This window comes from Neophocaena asiaeorientalis, unplaced genomic scaffold, assembly GCF_003031525.2.
Source record: "Neophocaena asiaeorientalis asiaeorientalis breed wild unplaced genomic scaffold, Neophocaena_asiaeorientalis_V1.1 scaffold142, whole genome shotgun sequence".
NCBI lineage: Eukaryota > Metazoa > Chordata > Mammalia > Artiodactyla > Phocoenidae > Neophocaena > Neophocaena asiaeorientalis.
In genome coordinates this window covers 3,908,088-3,927,755 of record NW_020174563.1, presented here as the reverse complement: position 1 = coordinate 3,927,755, position 19,668 = coordinate 3,908,088, and the positions used below count along the sequence as shown (strand labels likewise).

The window sequence follows — 19,668 nt, the reverse complement described above, 5'->3', positions numbered from 1 at the left end:
ATTAATTCCTTCATCCATTCAGCCACATGTGGAGAAATATGATAAAAATAATTAAACATTTAAATGCCCATGCAGCTTACAGTCGTCTGAAAGAGGCAGTCGCTAGCACCACTTCCCTTTTGGACATTTTGGAAAGGAAAAACCTTACCCTCCCATTGAAACTCCTGCTGCCAGGAATGGAGCAGAAGGGTACAGACTGTGAACATGCTGAATGACCGTCTCCAAGTCTTCAGTGTTCGCACAACAGTAAGTCCTTGGCGTCTGCAAGCAATGACAGGTAAAGCACAAAAATTATAATCAGGAGGTTCATCATTTGTATAATGCAGACTTGTAAAAAAGAGCAAGAAGTCATAAATACGAGAAAATGACCTTTGTTTGCACATACTATGAGTCATAATAATTTATCATTTTCCTGTCTTGCAGTACACATATATGCCATTTAGGGTCAGTGTTATTTGAGATGGCACTAACAAAAGACTCTGATCATGCAAGAAACCCTGGACGAAAATGGGGCAAGACCAATACAAATACCTCAAATTAAACAGATATGCAGTACTCTACTCAAATGTGTCTCTAACTAAACAAGAACAGAGTCAATTTAGGCAGAAAAAGTGGAGAATCACACCTTTTTATAGGAAAAAAACAACAACTTATGCCTGACAAAGCCAAAGCCAAAGTAATTCTTATTAAAAAACACAATCAAGCAACCAGAAAAGGCTTTCCAACAATACCACAAAAAATTTAAATTGTGACTCCTTTCTTACTGGGGAGCTGTTTTCTCTATCTTGAGTGCTGTCTACCAATGAAGGAGTGTGATTTTCTGGCACTGCCTTCACTCTAGATAAAGCAACATCCAGTGTGCTTTATTAATTAAATATTTTCTTTTTCAATAATATTTCCATATAACCCCAGCTGTGCTACACTGAAAACAGACACTTAAAATGTTAAAATATGTAAAGCTGATTATGTCTCAATACATAATGCATTAAAACAAATGGTTTTCATGTGAATTTCATTAATAAGGGCTCTGTTTCTAGCAGAAAAGCTTCACAGATGCTTTATTTGAGATCTGGGAGCAGAGGGCAATCCTGTCTGTACAATGTATGTCAGAGTGTATATATGAATAAAGTATATGTGAGATAAAATAACCAGAAATGTAATAACAGAGAGAAATCTGATAACCCTTTTATTACCCTAGTAAAAATACCGAAACAAGTTATGTGTACCACCCTGATTGTAATATTCCAGTAAACTATGATTGAAAGGTTATGTGCCACCCACCATTCAATTACTAATGAGTAGTCTGAGAAAATTACAATTTTCACTGACGCCTCCACCTAAACTCAAGGCTAAAATACTCCTATTGCCTACTACCATCTTTCTGAGATCTGCAAATATAAAGCTCACCAAAAGACAAATGTTAACCTGATGGTACTTACAATGGCTAACATTTACTGAATGATTAAATTTGTGTCCACAAAACCCTGAGGAAGGTCCTATTATTATATTTAGGAAACTGAGTTTTTAATAGAAAACTGAGTTTAGAGAGGTTAAGCAACTCCTGTAAACTCCTGAACAGCTAGTAAGTGACGAAGCTGAGATACTTCCAAAAATACTTTGTGATTAAATGCATTTGAGGGGCACAAATTCAATGTAAAATCTAAACAGAATAATATCTACTACCAGTCTCATTCATAGTGACTGCAGAATTTGTCACAAGAATTCCGGTGAAAAAGATCATCCCTACTTGGCATTTTTACTACACGTGAGTTTATTCACACTGCATAGTTTTTAAATTTCTGTATTATTTATAAACAATCACCAACACATACTCTTGTTATGCAGGCTTTAAGTGAAGTATGTGTGTACATGTATGTACATACACACAGTTAGGGTATGAGAAAAATGGCCTATGGAAAATTATTAGGATCAGAGAATTTTAGTTCCAGGAAGGACCAGAAATAGCACCTCGTTCCTTATTTACAAGTGGGGAAACTGAGGTTCGGCAAGGTTGAGTAATTTGCCAAAGGTCACAGAGTAGCAGAGCTTGGAGTTTATGTTTGTAACAAGTAAACTACTTCTTGTAAAGCACTAGGGTTCCATGAGATATTTAGTAAGCAAATCAATATCTGGTACGCTCAGACACAGGAGCTTATTTTTCCCTAAATGTTTTTCTCCCAGTGGATTACATTAAGTTGGGAACTGATAATGCCGGTGTGGATCAAAGCTGCCAGAACTCTGAAACTCAGCGCATCTAGAGCCTCTCCGGCACGATCTGCCGCCTGCCGGCCGCTCCCTTAGCTTCCGTGATGGCTTCGTCCTGTTCTCATCCTGCTGCTGGCTTTCCATTTCCTGTCATTCTCCCCACAACCCCAAATATGAGAATTCATTTCCATAAGTTTTGTCGTAGGCCTGCATCTGCTCATTCTCTGGTCAATACCCAATTCCTGGAGGTCTGGTCTACCTTCACAGCTTCATCAACCACCTCTAAGCAGCGACTAAACCTGAGTCTCCAGTCTCTTCCTTCTTCCTGGGCTCCAGATGCAAATTCCCAAGTTCTAGAAGTAATGTTCTGTCAGTACTTCAAACTCAAAATGTCCCAAAGTAAACTCTTTTATCTCTTCATGAAAACTCCTAATGCTTCTCCTAACTTCCCATTTTTCTATAAATGACATCTACATTTTCTTAGTTAAAACTGTAGGTGACACTGCCTTCTTCCTCTCCCTTAACCCATAGCCAATAAACTTCCAAGACTTGTAGCTTCTTCCTCCCCAGAATCTTTTCAGGAAACACAGGCGAGCCCTTTTTTCCACTCTAGTAAAGGCCCTGGTTCGTTAGATTCTCTCAGAAGGCCCCAGGGACAAGGATGTGAGTGCAAACGGTTCATTTAGAAGGTGATAGGGGGAATGGGGAGTAGGGGAGTGGTGAGTGAGTGTGAGTCAGAAAGAGTAGGAAGCCAGTAAAGAATGTTACCCAGCTGTTTGTGGCTGTGGACCACTGGGACTCAATCCCCTTGGGGCATTTTGGGAGACTATAGAAAAAGGCTCAAAATTATCCCAACCAAGTGGCAAGGGAGCTGGGTTTTTTGCCCACCAGTTCGCTTCAGCCACTGGTTGAAGGCAGCTCCTGGAGGATGTTAACTCCCTGGCACTCTGGTCGGCCCTGAGCAGAGGCTCAGCAGGCTTCCATGGCTAGAGAAGGCCCCCAGTCAAAGAGATGGGGGTGCTTGCAGTGGGAAGCCATCAGGTAGGCAAGATGGGAATGGTAAGCACCAAAGGGAAAAAGCTGTGGAAAGGGGGTGGCGCCAGCTGTCTTTGCTCCCAGGCCTTTGTACCTCTCACCTGGACTACCAGGTGATAACCTCTGAACTAGTTAACTGCCAGCCTTTCCTAATCACCATCCATAATCATACATCCCATTCAACGTGAGATTAATCTTCCTGAAGAACACTTCCAGCTCTAATCATGACAGTGTTTCTGATTAAAATTCTTCATTAGCTTTCCATTGTTGACTGAATTAAATCCAAAGTCCTCTGCTAAGGCCCTTCACAATATGCCAAGTAACCTTTCCAGCTCTGCGTTTTACTAGTCCTCCATATGTATGGATTCTGGTCCATGGGACACTGCTGTTCTCTTGCCTGCTAAGTCTCTTAATATCCTTGCGACCTGTGTAAACTTCATCTGCCAAGCGGCCTTCACAGTCAACTCTGCCTGCTGAAATCATGCCTTGAAAAAATTGAATAAATGTCAGACAAAAGGTCAGACTTGGCCCCTGTTCTCCAGGAACTCACAGCCTTTCCCAATTCTACCCCTACTTGTCCTGGCCAGCCTGCTCCCTGCCCTTACTATCTATATGTGAGGCTCTCTCTATTACTATCTTGCTCACCTCTACACAGTCAATAAATACTTGTTGAATTGAATGGAAACACACAGGATTGAAAGTGAGATGACCTGATTAGTAACTTCTGATATGCAAACCTACATGGTTATACCACACAACCTCTTGCTACTTGATGGGCTCCAACAGGGAACATCATATGCCTTCTTTCTTCATAGGACTTGAGTCCCATTAAAGAAAGAATTCACCTAGGATACACAGCAAAGACACTTATGGGGGTAATACATTGAATTGGTAGGCCTGGCAGAAATTTTCCTCAGGTTTGAAGACATAACTTTATAGCATCTTTTTATTTCATTTCATTTCATTTTATTGGCTGCATTGGGGTCTTCGTAGCTGCGCACGGGATTTCTCTAGTTGCGGTGAACGGGGGCTACTCTTCATTGTGGTGTGCGGGCTTCTCATTGCGGTGGCTCCTCTCGTTGCGGAGCACGGGCTCTAGGCGCGTGGGGTTCAGTAGTTGTGGTGCTCGGGCTCAGTAGTTGTGGTGCACGGGCTTAGTTGCTCTGTGGCATGTGGGATCTTCCTGGACCAGGGATTGAACCCACGTCCCCTGCATTGGCAGGCGGATTCTTAACCACTGCGCCACCAGGGAAGCCCCTATAGCATCTTTTTAGATTAAAAATAATGTTAGTTAATTCTCAGTTGCTAGGGCTGCTAATACCACCAGCAACTATCCTCTTATTTCATACTTCCAGAACAGAGGTAAAGTAAGCCGCATCTAATCCCTAAAGGGAGGAAGGAAGACCTGGCAGGATTCAGCTGGGTGATGAAAGCTCCTTTTAGAGTGAGAAAAGGACGGGAAAGGTATTCTTGAAAAATGCAGAAAATCTAAAGGATAGGTAACCTTCAGCAGACGTTTGGGCATAAATAATGGGTTGGCCAAAAAGTTCATTCTTCTTTTTCCATAAGATGTAACAGACAAGCCCGAACGAACTTTTTGACCAACCCAATATTTTATGTTAGAATAATTTGACAATAATTACAAACCAAGATTGTTCAAACTGTTCAACTGCAACTGCAATCAGAGAGAAACAATAGTAATTTGTTAAATGGCTTTTTAGAGGTTACTTTTTAAAAAGCATGGAAGAGAATGATGAAGTAAAATTAATTCTAATTATACATAATAAGTGAGAAAAGAATAAAGCATATATTTTATATTTATCTATGAACTACATCTAATTTATCCTTAATCAACTTCCAAAACGTAGACAAACCGGTTTCTCCTTATTCTGAAAGAGAATTTTCTTGTCCTGATTTAGAAGTCATTTGTTTTAAAATGCAAATTTCGTTAAAAATTTTTTGGGAGGGTATAGAAACAAATTAAAATTCACCCTGTTAATCAGGTAGCCTGACTTTCCCTAGCTATTCTGGGAGCAGATTAATTTGCTAATCTGCAGAAAAAGCCATAACCCAGGACCCTTCTCTCAATACCGGCCACACATCCAATACTGAAGAAGGCCAGCTCGTAAAAAGATTTCAGTTTTCTGTCCAGAAAAAAATAAAACTGAAAAAGGCACACAAATGTCTTTTTAAAAATCACTTAAATTTCACATTTACTTTATTGTAATGTCTTGATAAACATCAAGAGCTTACAATATTTCATTTTACAGTCTTCTCTCTAGTATTTAACGATCTGTACTCAAATATTTGATAAGATGCTGCTTACATGAACTCTGTGATTCTTGTGTGAATGTAGGCTACCCCAAAAGGAATAATACTTTTATAATAGGGCGAATTATGCTTTTCAACCGCTCTCTACAGTGTGTTTTTGTTGTTGTATTGTTTTGCTTTCATTCCACCCACTCCCAGTCCAGTACCTAATGAGCTACCCAAATCATTCTTAGAAAAATTGATCTTATTTTTGGAAACTGAGTTTGTTAAACAAAGAGTCAGAGAAAACAAATGTATGTGCATACGTAAATAAAACCAGCACTTTAATGAATAATCATTTCGCCTACATTGATAGGCATATAAAATGACCAGGTATCCAAATCTGCCTGAGAATTTGTTAATTATTTAAAGTAACCAACCACAAAACAAAGGGCCCCAAGAAATATCCTGGCCAATGCTGGGGCCAAGATAGCCTATATGCCGTGTTCCTGCTAACGTTCTGGATAGCCATGGCGCATGCTTATGCAGTCATGCTACAAAGCGACACTGATAAATGAGCACAGTCTGTTAGTGGCTTAGAGCCTGTCAGCCAGGCAGGCAGGAGTTCTCAGGCCAGGGTCCTAGGAAGCCTGGGACTACCCACCACCTCAGCCCTGCCTGCAGACTAGACTCACCAGGGAGTTTTAGGACAAACACAGGCACCTGGACTCCAGCCCAGGCCAAATGAATCAGAATCTTTGGGGGATGGCATCCAGGGATCAGTACTTTTTCAAAGCTTCCCAGAGGCTTTTACTGTGCAGTCAGGGCTGAGAACCAACCGCTTGAAGAGAATAAAGAAACAGGGTGAGACCTGAGCCAAGAGAGGAGGAGGCTGCACTGACAAGAATGACAAAACCTACCTAGAGTCACTTGGGAAGAGGGAAGTCTAGTTCTATGGGGATTCCCTGCAGTGCACAGAGAAGTATTGCTAAACATCTCATGGCATAAAGGAACACCTGGCACAGCTGAAGCCTTCGATGAATGGTAGCTAGCTATTACACTGTTGCTATTCCTAAAATTATCATTGTTATTCCTAAAAAATATACTATTCCTAAAATTCTTTATTTACTTAAACATTCTTTTTATTTAAAAATTGTTTAAATATAGAGAATTGCACAATCTTTTGCATACCCACCACTTACAGCAGTTGATATTACTGAACTGGACTTATCAGTGTTAGAAGAAAATTCTGTACGATTCAATGAATTCATATCCACATCTGGCTTACAACCTTCCTGGGTTGTTCTGATGGGTAGAGGGAGGAGGGAGAGGTTATCTGGGGGAGCATTCAGGAAAGGGCAGACTTGGGTGGGACACAGTGGGGTTCAGTAAGAAGATACTGAGTGTGGGAAAGGCAGTGCCTGAAGGTCAAAGTCTGACAACTGAACTGTGCTTTGGCTGGCCATGCGCTATATGCCCCTCCTCCCTCAGACCATTACAGTCCTTAATCCCTTGTGAATGCCCCCTTCAGAAAACAGGGCCCAGGAGGGGAAAGAGCCCTACATCCCTCCTACCCCATTAGCTTCCGAGGTGGAAAAGCTCAGTAGGAAACAAGAGCAGATTTCTCAAGATCTGAGTCCTTAAATAACCACCCGAGGCATTGGAGATTGAGGCAAGGTCCCTCTCTTTGAAAACCCTCTTTATCTCTACCCTCTTTTCCGCCTGACTTGACTTAAAGCCAGAGCTGCAACGTAAAGACATTGGACAGTCTAAGTTCATGTCCTAAGACCACTAATCAGCTTTATGACGTCAAGCCTGTCACCCCACTTCTCCAGCGGTGTCCTCATCTACTAAATGAGGTTTTCAGGATTAGAGGATCCCTGAAGCAGAGCTACTTAAAGTGCCAGTCCAGGGTGAGATAAGGGGCTGGCATCAGAATATAAATCAGCACGCTGCTTCTCTCACCAAGAGAGTGTTTCTGTGAGAAAAAAAATAATCCGCTCACCTCAGCAGCGTGCTCAGAGCCGAAGTCGGCTTACGTTCTCTCGCAGCCCCTCATACTGTCAGGGATTGTGTCAGATAGTTTGAGAAGTGAAAGTTGGCTGACAAACCGCATTTGGAGCAGCACCGCTTTAAAGTATTTTCTGGCTTCTGCTCCACTGTTGTCCCCCCACCCCGACCCCTCACCAGCTCTAACTTGAACGGGAAAGTACCTGATGGAGGCTTTTCTTTTTAACAGCTTTATGAGACATGATTCACATAGCATACAATTCACCCATTTAAGATATACAATTCAGTGTGTGTGTGTGTGTGTGTGTGTGTGTGTGTGTGTGTGTGTGTGTTTTAGTATATTCAGAGTTGTACAACTATCACAATTTTAGAACATTTTCATCACCCCCAAAAGAAACCTTCCACCATTAGCAGTCAGTCACCCCACCTCCCTCCGCCCGAGGCAACAACTAATCTTTCTTCCCATCTCTACAGATTTGCCTATTCAGAATATTTCGTACAAATGAAATTACACAATATGTGAGCTTTTGTCTGGTCTCTTTCACTTAGCATAATGTTCTCAAAGTTCATCCGTATTGTAGCATGTGTCAGTACTTTATTCCATTTAAAATGCTGAAAAACATTCCATGGCATGGCTGTACTACATTTTATTTATCCATTTGTCCATTAATGGACATCCTGATTCCTTCCATCTTTTGGTTATTATGAATAATGATGCTACAAGTAAGTGTGTACAAGTTATTGTATGAACATATATTTTCATTTGTCGGGTATATACCTAGGAGTGGAATTGCTGCATCATACGGCAACTCAATGTTAAGTTTTTGAGAAACTGCCAGAGTATTTTTCAAAGTGGCTAGGAGAGTTTTCTGGTTGGGTTTAGGGACATAGAAGTCTGCATGATCCTATAAACAAAAGGAGAGGGACCCTTGTGTAGCGTTCAACAAACTCAGGTTTGGCTGAGTTCTTTGTAGATTATCATTCCTAAACTAAGCTGGAAACATGACAGTTCACAAAGTAATCATTAATATTAGGGAGTTTGTGGATAACTTGGATTCCTGGATTCCTGGTCTTGAAAACCAATCTGCAGAGAGCAAGAAAAGGTACCATTGGGACTTCCCTGGTGGCTCAGTGGTTAAGACTCCACACACCCAATGCAGGGGGACTAGGTTTGATCCCTGGTCAGGAAACTAGATCCCACATGCATGCTGCAACTAAGAGTTCGCATGCCACAACTAAGGAGACGGTGAGCCACAACTAGGGAGCCCATGTGCCACAACTAAGGAGCCCGCCTGCCACAACTAAGACCCAGTGCAACCAAATTAATATTAAAAAAAAAATAAAAGCACCGTCTACTTCGAGGGCTCCAAGAACCCTGCAGGAGTATCTGAGGATCAGTCTACTGAGACTAGGACTCTCTGTCTTCTACAGCTCAGAATCCCAGAAAGGGCAACATGCAGGCTTCTCATTTCCTAGCGAGCAAGGCTTCTGGCTTTCTCTCAATCCTGCAATGACTAATTGGAAATAAGGACAATGTGGTGGTGGAAATTTTCTACTTTCTTATTCTGCTCTGCAGGAGCCATAGTAATCCCTATAAATTCTAAGTATATCACCAACATATTTCAGCTAATCTTTTACTTTTGCATTTCTTCCACTCCTAGGAGAACTGCTTACCCTAAATTCCATTTAACCTTTACTAGCTCTTTTGGGTTAATTTCAGTTAGAATCGGTTCCTTCCTGTTTGATCTTTGCTGATTCATCTTTTGTCCTTTTTTATGCCTACCCTAAGGTCTTACTTACTCTGGGTCTGAGCTACATTAAATCCTTTCTGGAACAAGGTAAGGTATAAATACTCATAGAGTTACTCTAGTCTGAAACAGTAACTGTTTATAGCTCTAAGGCAGAAAGAAGAAGGACTATCAAGGGATCTAAATATCAAACCTAGCTCTAATAATCAATATTGGCATCTCATTTTTGTGATCCGTTAGGTTACAAGAAGTATATAGTAAATTATAATTCATTTACTCCCTTTAATTTCTTTTCAAAAACAGTTATTCTAAAAGGATATAATTATGTTTTAGTCATTTGCTATCCTTATTTTTCCTTAAGTTAGATGGCATTAGCCTTTATGATACAGATATTTGCTGGAGGTACCAGTTCATCAGAATTCAACCCGATGCACTGTGTAAGATGCCAGAGATCAAGCTACTCTTATCCTCTCACTTAGAACTCAGTGAACTCTTTAAAAGTTAAAAAAAATTTTTTTATCTAATTACCATCCCTTTGTAAAATCTCCCAAAAGTATTCTTGGAGATTTTTTAAAAATCTATGCAAGTTTATGGGTAAAAGTTACTGGGTTGCTGCATTCTTTCAAAGTAAATTTCCAATTAACTTTAAATGCTCAGGGTGGAAAGTTTTTCACGCTTCCTCCTCCTCTTTTTCTCTCCTCCTTCCTATTTGTTGTGTTCTAAGAGTCTATCCTTTGCTCTACCAATGGTTCCTAAGCGATCTCACCCACTCCTGACCTCCTGGTTCCACTGCGTACCAATAATCCATTCCTTTCTCCAGCCTGTATGTCTCTTCTGAGGTCCGGTCTAGTACATCCAACTGTTTATGAAAAATTTCCACCTGGATGACCTAAAAGCACCCTCAATATCTAAAACTGAATTTGTTATTTTGATGACACCAAAAGCTTGTAAATTCTCCTAAATTTCCTATTTCAGCAAATATTACCTTTCACCGTATTAGCCTTTTACAAGTCAGCAAAACTAGACATGCCAACCTTGACTCCCGTCTCTTCACTTCCCACCATACTATTCTTTCTGCCCCATGAATACCCCTCATTTTTGTTCTCTCCCCTTCCTCCCCCCCACCTCTGCGTTCACACTCTGGATAGGTCTTTAATAACTGCCTTCTAACAGATTTCCCAGCCTCCAGCCTCCTTCCCCTCCATCACTTTTCTGCCATGGTTCTCCTTCTAAAACATGACCATGACCAAGGTATTTTATATGTCAATTATACCTCAATAAAACCGAACTTAAAAAAAAAAAGTCAATGGTTCAATACTAGGTTCCTTGGAATTCTACACATGACTCTTCAAAATCTGGCCCTACCCTTCTGGGAGAATTCCTATCACTTCCTGAGTAATGAGAGGGAGCACAGTATAATGGTCAAGAACATAAGCACATAGTCAGCCTACCTGGGTCTGAATCCTGGCTCTGAATTTCTCAGTGAGAGCAAGTTCTTAACCTATTTGTCCCTCATTTTCTTCATCTGGAAAATGGGGATGATGGTGGCTACACTTACCTAAATCACCGGGTTGTTTCTATTGCTGAACATCGAGTACAAAAAGACATAATGATATATTCTACGGACTCAATAAACATTAGATAAAATGATCATCATTTTTATCCCTCCACAAATAAGTACTTGCTACTACGCTCTTTAATACCTTGCTTTTCATGCTGAGAAAGCTCCTCTATCCCCTCTGCTGGTTCAATACCATAGCCTTCAAGATCCAATTCAAATTCACGTCCACTGCGATATTCTGCCGCCTTCCCTGGGGCAGTTAGTTACTCCTTCCCTCTATGCTCTGTAGCCTTAATAAATCTTCCTGTGGTCACACTGTATTGTGTATATTTTTATGTATCTGACCATCTCCTGAAACTTAAGTTAAAGCTCCTAAGTAAGGGTTCAGTTGTGTGTAATAATGTGTGCACTCCTCACTCTATCGCCTTGTACAGTGCCTGATTTAGTAGGCATACAACACAGCTTTGCTGAATGAACAGATCGTTATCTCTCACTTTATGGAACCGAATGGATTTTACTTTGCAGCATGTTATTTTCTTGAGAGCCTCAGATCATGTCTTCCCCATCTTTGTGTCCTGGAAGCACCTAGAAGGACACACAGCAGACAAGAGCTGCACAAAAACAGTTTGCTTAGTCCAGAGCCAGAGTGACAAGTTCAAATCTTTCCCTTTAGAATACCTACCACCTGTCTACAAGATTCCTAAAGGGCCGGACTAAGTAAGGAAATGTGAACCTTCACCTTCACGAGGCGCTTGAGTGAGACCGTAAACACTTTATAACTTTAGCTTTTGAAATCATGTTGCTCTTGATCCTCTCCAGGACTTAACTTACTATAAAGGAAAGTGCAAGAGCTCTTTTCTTTTTTTTTTCCCCAAATTCTCATAATGTACTGACACAGTGACATGATTGTAAATTTTTATTACCATCATGACTTAATTATTTATAGTCTTAATATCATTCTCTATCAATGACCCAGAAAAAAAGTTTCTTTCTATTCTGATAGAATTGCCTTTGACCTGTGAAAGTGGTGAGGGACTAACAGTTGAAAAGTTTCAAGAAAATTTCAGTGGGTGTAATATTTCTCATTCCAACTCACAGGTTAACATCAGATAGAGTGATGATTTTCCAAGAGATGGAAGGACTTCTATCCTAGCAAAAACTTTAGGGGTTAGAGGGAAAAAAAGCTGATTTAAAATAATATTTCCTCCATGTAAACTGTGGCAGGCAAATAGGCATATAACATGCAGTCAGTCCATTTCATGACGACAGTAAATTTCTTAATTAAAAATGTATTATTGTAGTGGTTAATTTTTTTGTACCAGTTAATTTTTAAAGAAAATATGTTTTGCATTAAAAATGATGTAGATAAATATTTATTGATGCTAAAATATGGTAAGTATAAAAGTTAAGTTATAAAATAAAGCCTTAATTTAAAAAATAGAAATATATTACATTTTAAAATTTAAATATAAGATCTGGATGAACATAGACTAAGGGGATTCCCCTGGTCATATAATTATGGGTTTCCTTTCTTTTCTTATCCATATATTTCCACAATGAACTTGTACTGTTTACATAATAAGCTATCTTAAATAAAAAGGAATATGTTTTTGTTATAAAACTGGAAATGATTCTTTTAAAAATTAAGCTGTTGTGATTAATTTAAATTTACTTACCAAGAGATTCTCCCCTGCCACTCCTCTGTTGTTAAAAACCACACATCTAAAAACCAGGAAAGTAATTTTTGTTATTTTTACACATGATTCTTACAATATAATATAAAAATCATCTTATTGGCACTGTTTTAGAGCATGAAAGGTTCTTAAAAATCTGTTCCAAAGAAATGAGGATGCTTGATAATTTCATCAAATGCACTAAAATACATTTCTAGTTCTCTAAATTCAGCATGTAGGTTCAAACCAGAAAACTGTGTATCAAAGTGATGTTAAATTTTCCTACCAAAAGCAGAATTTTTACAATTACTTCCTATGTATATGTGTAGGCCTCCAATAAGTATTATTAAAACAATTCTGAATACAAGTCAAACTTAAATGTTTTTGCCTCAAATTAAAAAAAATATGTCCTCTACCTATTCTATTTGCAACATTAATAAGCATCTATTCCTCTCCTGAGAAACAGCTCTTGTTCCCTCAAGGCTCGGCAAACACAGACACTGGAATTTTCCCTGCGGTGAAAACATCACTACAGGTAGAGCTGCAAGGAGCATGGCATCTGGGTTGGAAGGTTGGGCCCCCACTATGCTACTGCTTGGTGTTCAGCTGACCTAGGGGAGGAAAGACTAGCTGTTGTGTCCTATAATGCTGTTTGCCTCTCCTAGGTCAATGGTCATATGTAAAGGGCTTTAGAGCAGTGCTGGCTCACAGTAAGTACACAACGACAGTTAGCTAATTAGTAGCAATGGTAGTTGCAGCACAAGGCTAACCTTTACATAGTCATTCTGCACTGACAAAACTTTCCGGCAACCATAATCCCAGATATGTATTTTTGCCATCCTCAAGCAAAATCCTGACTTGTGTCTGCATGGGTTCTCTTTGATTTAGTGAATCTATATTCATGTCAATTAAAATTCATTTTGTTTTGTCTATCTACTTAGCTAATCAATCAAGACCATTTAAGGTTCTAATTTAACCCCTCCCCTTTTTGTATTTAAAGCATTTATTATCTTTATTTTCATGATGTATTTAACACAGAAGAAATAAATACAAAAAGCCTGTAATTAAGAATATATGTGACAGGGCTTCCATGGTGGCGCAGTGGTTAAGAATCCACCTGCCAATGTAGAGGACACAGGTTCGAGCCCTGGTCCGGGAAGATCCCATATGCCGTGGAGCAACTAAGCCCGCAAGCCACAACTACTGAAGCCCGCATGCCACAACTACTGAACCCCGCGCACCTAGAGCCCGTGCTCCACAACAAGAGAAGCCACCGCAATGAAAAGCCCTCGCACCACAACGAAGAGTAGCCCCCACTCGCCGCAACTAGAGAAAGCCCGCACACAGCAACAAAGACCCAACGCAGCCAAAAAAATAATAATAATAATTAATTAATTAAATCTATTTAAAAAAAAGAAGAAAAATGTTCTAATATCTCAGAAATCTGATTTGAGAAAAGGCTAGAAATATTACATTTTATTGACTAGTCAGAGAAAGATTTTAAATATACTATAAAAACATGCAGAAAAGTTAGGTAGGGTCAGTTAGTCTTTAATCTTTTCTTGCTAAAAAGAATGGCAAGACACAGCCACTTGTATTTACTTGCATAAGCTCCTAAGTAACAGGAATCAGGGCTAAAGTTAGTTGTGACCTTGAACCTCGAAGCTTCCCGTCATTCAGAAAAGAACCACTTTCAAAGTGCAAACACTACATAAGGATAAAAATGGCTTCTGGGGCAAGATACCATCATGTGACTGCCCCTGAGAGAAGGGAACAGAATTAGTGAGGGGAAAGAAAACGATGATCTGCAAACTCAGGAAAAAGCAGCCTATACATCTGGGATTTTCTTCCAAATTACAGACTGGGATGTTTGTAACTTTCCTTTAGGCAAAAGTAGAACACAGCTCTGCTATCTCTTGCTAGAGGAGAAACTGTGCTGAAGTCTCCATAGGTCTTTGTTTCTGACAATGTTCAATCAGTAACTGTCATCACTGTATATACCTCTAGCCTTGGGAATGAGGCAGAGAAATAAGGGAGGATAAAGCAGAGAGCAGCTATGGAGGGAGGCAGAATGACGGCTGCCCTTTGGTCCCTTTCTCCCACTCCAGTTGGCGACAAGCAATTAGCTGCTTTCGTTTAACCCCTTTTCTGCCCTGACCGTCATCAGGGGACACTTGATACTTCAGTAAAATGAAAAGAGCAGGCTGTGAAACACCTACTATTCCTAAGACATTTGATAAGCCCCTCTTAACTTTATAACAGCTCTCTCCAAATAAGTTTTACAGTTTCTCCCAAACAATTTTAAAGGGTATGTCTAGGAGGGAAATTGTTCTGCAAAATTTATTTTTCCTACATATTTTAACTATTTAAATTTTCCTCTCAAAACAGGGAAAATATAAATAAAGAGAAGAAATACTAAATAAAAATCTGATATTGAGAAATCTTTATGACAACAGAACACATTAATTAGGAAAGCAGATGATTTTCACTTAATGAAGGTTAAATAAGAGGCAGAGAGCTACCCACAGCACAGGATTTCTCAACCTTGGGCACTATAGACATTTTGGATCAAATACTTCTTTGTAGTAGGGCTGTTGAGAACCACTTGTTTGAGAACCACTGTTACAGTGAAATGGGACAGATAACTTTGAGTCTGCTCAAGCCCAGTGATCTACCAGAATAAAGGGATTTTATCATACAACTTTAAAAATTTTCCAGTTCTAAGATTCCACAAGTCTTTGAGTCTATGAATAGAAATAATAATCAGCAAAGGATGGAGTGAGGGGAACATTCAGAGATCACTATGCTGATTTTAGATAATAACAACAGATAATACTTATTAGTGTTTACTATGTGCCAGATTGTCTTCTAGGCCTTTTACATGAATATTAATATTGGAATGACTCATTCATTCAAAAATTTATTAAACAGATTAGTTACTGAATTAAAGATTGAGTTAGTGCTTGTAGGAGAAAAAGAAAATAAAAATACAAGGTTCCTGGCCTCAAGAAGAGTATAATCTAATTAGTTTGAAAATAAATGCATTATACTTTCAGATGAGTGACCACAACAAAAGTGATATCACAAGGCAGTATGTGATTCAATGTCCAACGAGTCGTATAGATAATAAAGCCTTATGAGGTTAGGATTGGCAAAATTCATTAGGAAAGGTTCATGAAAAAGGCAGATAGATCTTATGCTGAGACTCAGAAAATGGTAAAGATTTCAGCAGAAGGAAAATGTGAGATATGATATGGGCTGAAGGGAGCAATGCGAGCAAAGATATAAGGTAGGAATGTATAAATGTTTCTGAGGGATGAGAAAATACATCATTTTAGCTGAAACATGACTACATAGTAGGATAACAATAGAAAATAAAGATGGAAAAATAGGTTAGCATCAAAATAGGCATAGGGTTCAGAATGACAGGTTAAGAAAAGATGACAAGGAAGTTCTGCTTCCAGAAATGTCATGGTAGCTCCTACTGGGCCAACCCTTCTATAGAATAAAAAAGAAGTGCTTGCTAAATTATAAAGGCGATGGAGAACAACCAAAGCAGGCAGAAACTAAATGGGAGTTGACACTTGGAAGAAAAAAATGGCATTGGGTGAGTTTCTTTTCACAGCTTTTTGTCTGAGGGGAGGCACCAGCTGGTATTACTCAGTAATGGATAAAGGTCAGGTAGAAATGTTCAATCTCATGGGCTTGAAAACCAGAAAACAGAGTTTGATGCAACTATAAAAGTTAGAGAAAGGGGGAGATCTCAGAAAAGAGAGAGATATAGAGGCAGAGTCCTAAATTCTGGATTTAAAAAATGGGCACAAAGTCTGGCCAAGCCTTCTGTGATGTAGCCTCTAAGCAGTCCAATTAAGGATGAGAAACTGAACAGAGATTTCAGCTGCTGTCTACTACAGAGGGGACAGAGTTTGAATTTGAGTTTACCCAAATTGTCTGCCTGATAAACAAAAACCAGTCATTAGAAAATATATAGAAGCTCTTTTAAAATATATATAATAGAATTCAGAGTCTCTACAATGGATCATTCAAACTGTCCAGAACAAAATCTAAAATTACTAGACCATGAAGAAACAGAAAAAACATGACCCATACTCAAGAGATAAGATAATCAATGTAACTGATCCTGAGACAGTCCAGGTGTTAGAATTAATAGGTGAGGACTTAAAGCAGCTATTATAACTATACTCAAGGACACAGAAGAAAATAAGCTTGTAATGAATTTTTTTTAAAAAAGGAAATAGCAGAGGAATAAAACCTATCAAAAATGGAAAATCTAGATTAAAAAAATACAATATATAAAATAAAAAGTTCACTGGATTTGCAAATTGCCGTTCCAATCTCAAGATGAGAGAGAAAAAAAGATTGAAAAAAATGAGTAGAACTTCATTGATTTGGGGTATATTATCAATCTAACATACATGTAATTTTGGTCTCAGAAAGAGAGCAGAGAATAGGGCAGAAAAAATATGTGAAGAAATAACGGCCAAAATTTTTGCAAATTTGATAAAAAGACACAACTCATCGACTCAAAAAGAGACAGAAAAGTGAAAGGGGAATGAGGGAATCAAAAATCAGAAAACAAATACTAAAATGATAAACTTTATATCTACTATATCAATAATGACATTAAATGTGACTGAACTAAAAACTCTAATTAAAAGGCAGAAATTGTCAGACTGGATAAAACCTTCAGGACCCAACTATATGCTGTCTACAAGCAATACATTTTAAATATAAACACAGATATTTTGAAAGATAACATATAAAAAAAGATATATCACATAAACGGTAAGCATAAGAAGGCTGGAGTGGCTACAGTAACATCAGATTGATATCACAACCAGAGATAAAGAAGGACATTTCATAATGACATAAGCGTTCATTCATAGGAAGATTAACAATCATCAATGTATATGTGAGTAATAACAGAGTTTCCAAATACACGAAGCAAAAATGGACAGAATTAAATGGAATCATAGAAAATCCACAATCATAGTTGATTTTAACAACTTTCCATCAATGAGACAAAGAAATTAATAAAGGTATAAAGTGTATCAATAACACTATCAACTGTCTTAACCTAATTTACATTTATATAACACTACATCGAACAGCATAATACACATTCTTTTTAAAAAATGATAATACCTGAACATTTCCAACCTCAGTAAGGTCATAAAGGCATTATGACAGATAAACATAATTCATGTACCTTCTTCTAGAATATGAAGCATCAGAAATCAAACACATAGTTAACAAGAATATATTACTGACTGTATTAATAGCCAACTCCTGATTATCACATGGTAATGGAGAACACTGAAAGTTACATTCATAATTCAAGGACCTCATTCTCTCATTCTCTTGTTTCAACTCTTTCCCTATAAAACCTATTCCCTGAGTAGGAAACATGACTTATTTGCCTGTCCTGTCTTGAATTTTCCTCATAAAACTGAGTCCTATGATATTACAGGTCTACATTATCCTGATAGGCAACAATCATGGGATTTGAAGAGCTAGTTGTTCCCAAGTTAGGAGCCTGAGACAACTAAGGGTGTAAAAAAGTAGTAAAGGAGAGTTTTCAAAAATGACCAAGTTTTCAAATAGCTTAACAGAAATCATACATTTTTCTGCAGCAAGGCTGTACAGGTGAACCTTAACCCTGTCACACACTGTCTAATTTTGGTGAAATTACTAACACTGTGGTTCTGTTTTTGGTTGGTAAAATGGGGATAATAATACATATCTTGGAATTGAGTACATATTAAATAAGATAACCCGTGTATAGCACCTAGCATGGGGCCTATCATGCAGCAGAAACTCAACTAAGCTAAATTTAATTATAGTAAACAAAAATGGCAATTCTAATTATTTTTTGCTGATCATAAGCTCTAAGTGGCCCTATGAATTTAAAACAAAAAAAGACCAACAAGTTAATATTTAATTAAATGCAATTTATTAGGCATAAGATTTCAAAACCAGTGGCCACAGGGGGAAAAAGAGTCAAAGTCATCTTTGATGTGAGGAAGCTAAAAACCTTATTATACAATTAACATCAAGAGTTCTCTTTCAGCAATCTCTTAAAACATTTTACCGGAATCTTTTTTTTCCCATTAGCTCTCTCATTTTCCCTAACATTTACTCAGTTGCTTTCTGACGTTCTCATATTTTATCTTACTTATTTGAATTCTAGCTAGGTCTCTTTGGTATTTCTGTACCTTCTGTTAACTTAAGACCCAGTTGAACTAACCTACAGAAAACCCTATTTAAGAACAAAAGTGTTCTATACTAATTATATGAACTAATAGGAATTACTCCAGTGTCACAGATCACTGCTGGCAACTTTATTTCCCAAAACTGAGTCAGAGACATGTATGTGTTCCAGGATGCAGATTCCAGCGGCCGCTCCAACTTAGCAAGGCATTACCCTCCTTCTCCCTGTTCCACCCGCTGCCTGGCCAAGCACCCTGCTATCTCCGGGCCCTCCTGGGATGGTTTCTCACCTGGTAGTAGGGCTGAGACAGGAAGTACCTCACTTCCATCTGACCAGACTAAAAGAGCAAGGCTCTCTTCTAAGCCAGACAATGGCCTGACTCACTCCTTTAACTTTCATAGCTTAATACTTTAAAAAATGTTCATCATGGGCTAACGTTCTTCATATACATTACATGCAATCCTTATAACCCTATGAAGTATAGTTATCTGTACAGATGAGAAAATTGAGGCACAGAGTGACTAAATAATTCATCCCTGGATACACAGGTAGTACGTAACAGAGTTGGGATCTGAATCAGGCAGCTCTGACTCAGTGATCCACTTAACTAGCTCACTACGCTGCCCTGTGCTGTCTAAACTAGTGACGTTAACGTCTCTTTTTCCAAAGAGGATGGGTGCTCTGAACATAGGGTGCCCTTCGAGTGCATGCCAGCTCTGATAAAAAGAGCTTTGTCCCTGAAAGTTTGTTAATTAAGGTATCATTTTATAGCGGAACATCCAGCAGCTCTATTCCCTAGAGAATAGGATCACTTGTCGGTATCCACCATAACTTTTTCCAGAAATGCCATGAAATAAGCTAAGTTCTTCATTCAGTGCTTTCTAACATTTAGCATTATTTCATCTACCCAGTCTCATGAATAATCAGTTAACTGACTCATTCTCAAAACTTTAA

The 19,668-nt window shown here is 38.7% G+C and overlaps 1 protein-coding gene across 2 annotated transcripts in view; it reads right to left on the bottom strand.

Annotated features, from left to right (window-relative positions):
• Positions 1-19,668, bottom strand: part of ABHD3 (abhydrolase domain containing 3, phospholipase) — a 38,061-nt gene that overhangs the window by 10,872 nt on the left and 7,521 nt on the right. For both annotated transcript variants that reach the window (XM_024757861.1, XM_024757862.1), the window contains exons 4-5: positions 12,486-12,531; positions 149-261 (exon numbers count right to left, since the gene is read on the bottom strand). In XM_024757861.1, coding sequence (XP_024613629.1) covers positions 149-261; positions 12,486-12,531 — 159 coding nt within the window. The remainder of the gene's footprint in view (positions 1-148; positions 262-12,485; positions 12,532-19,668) is intronic.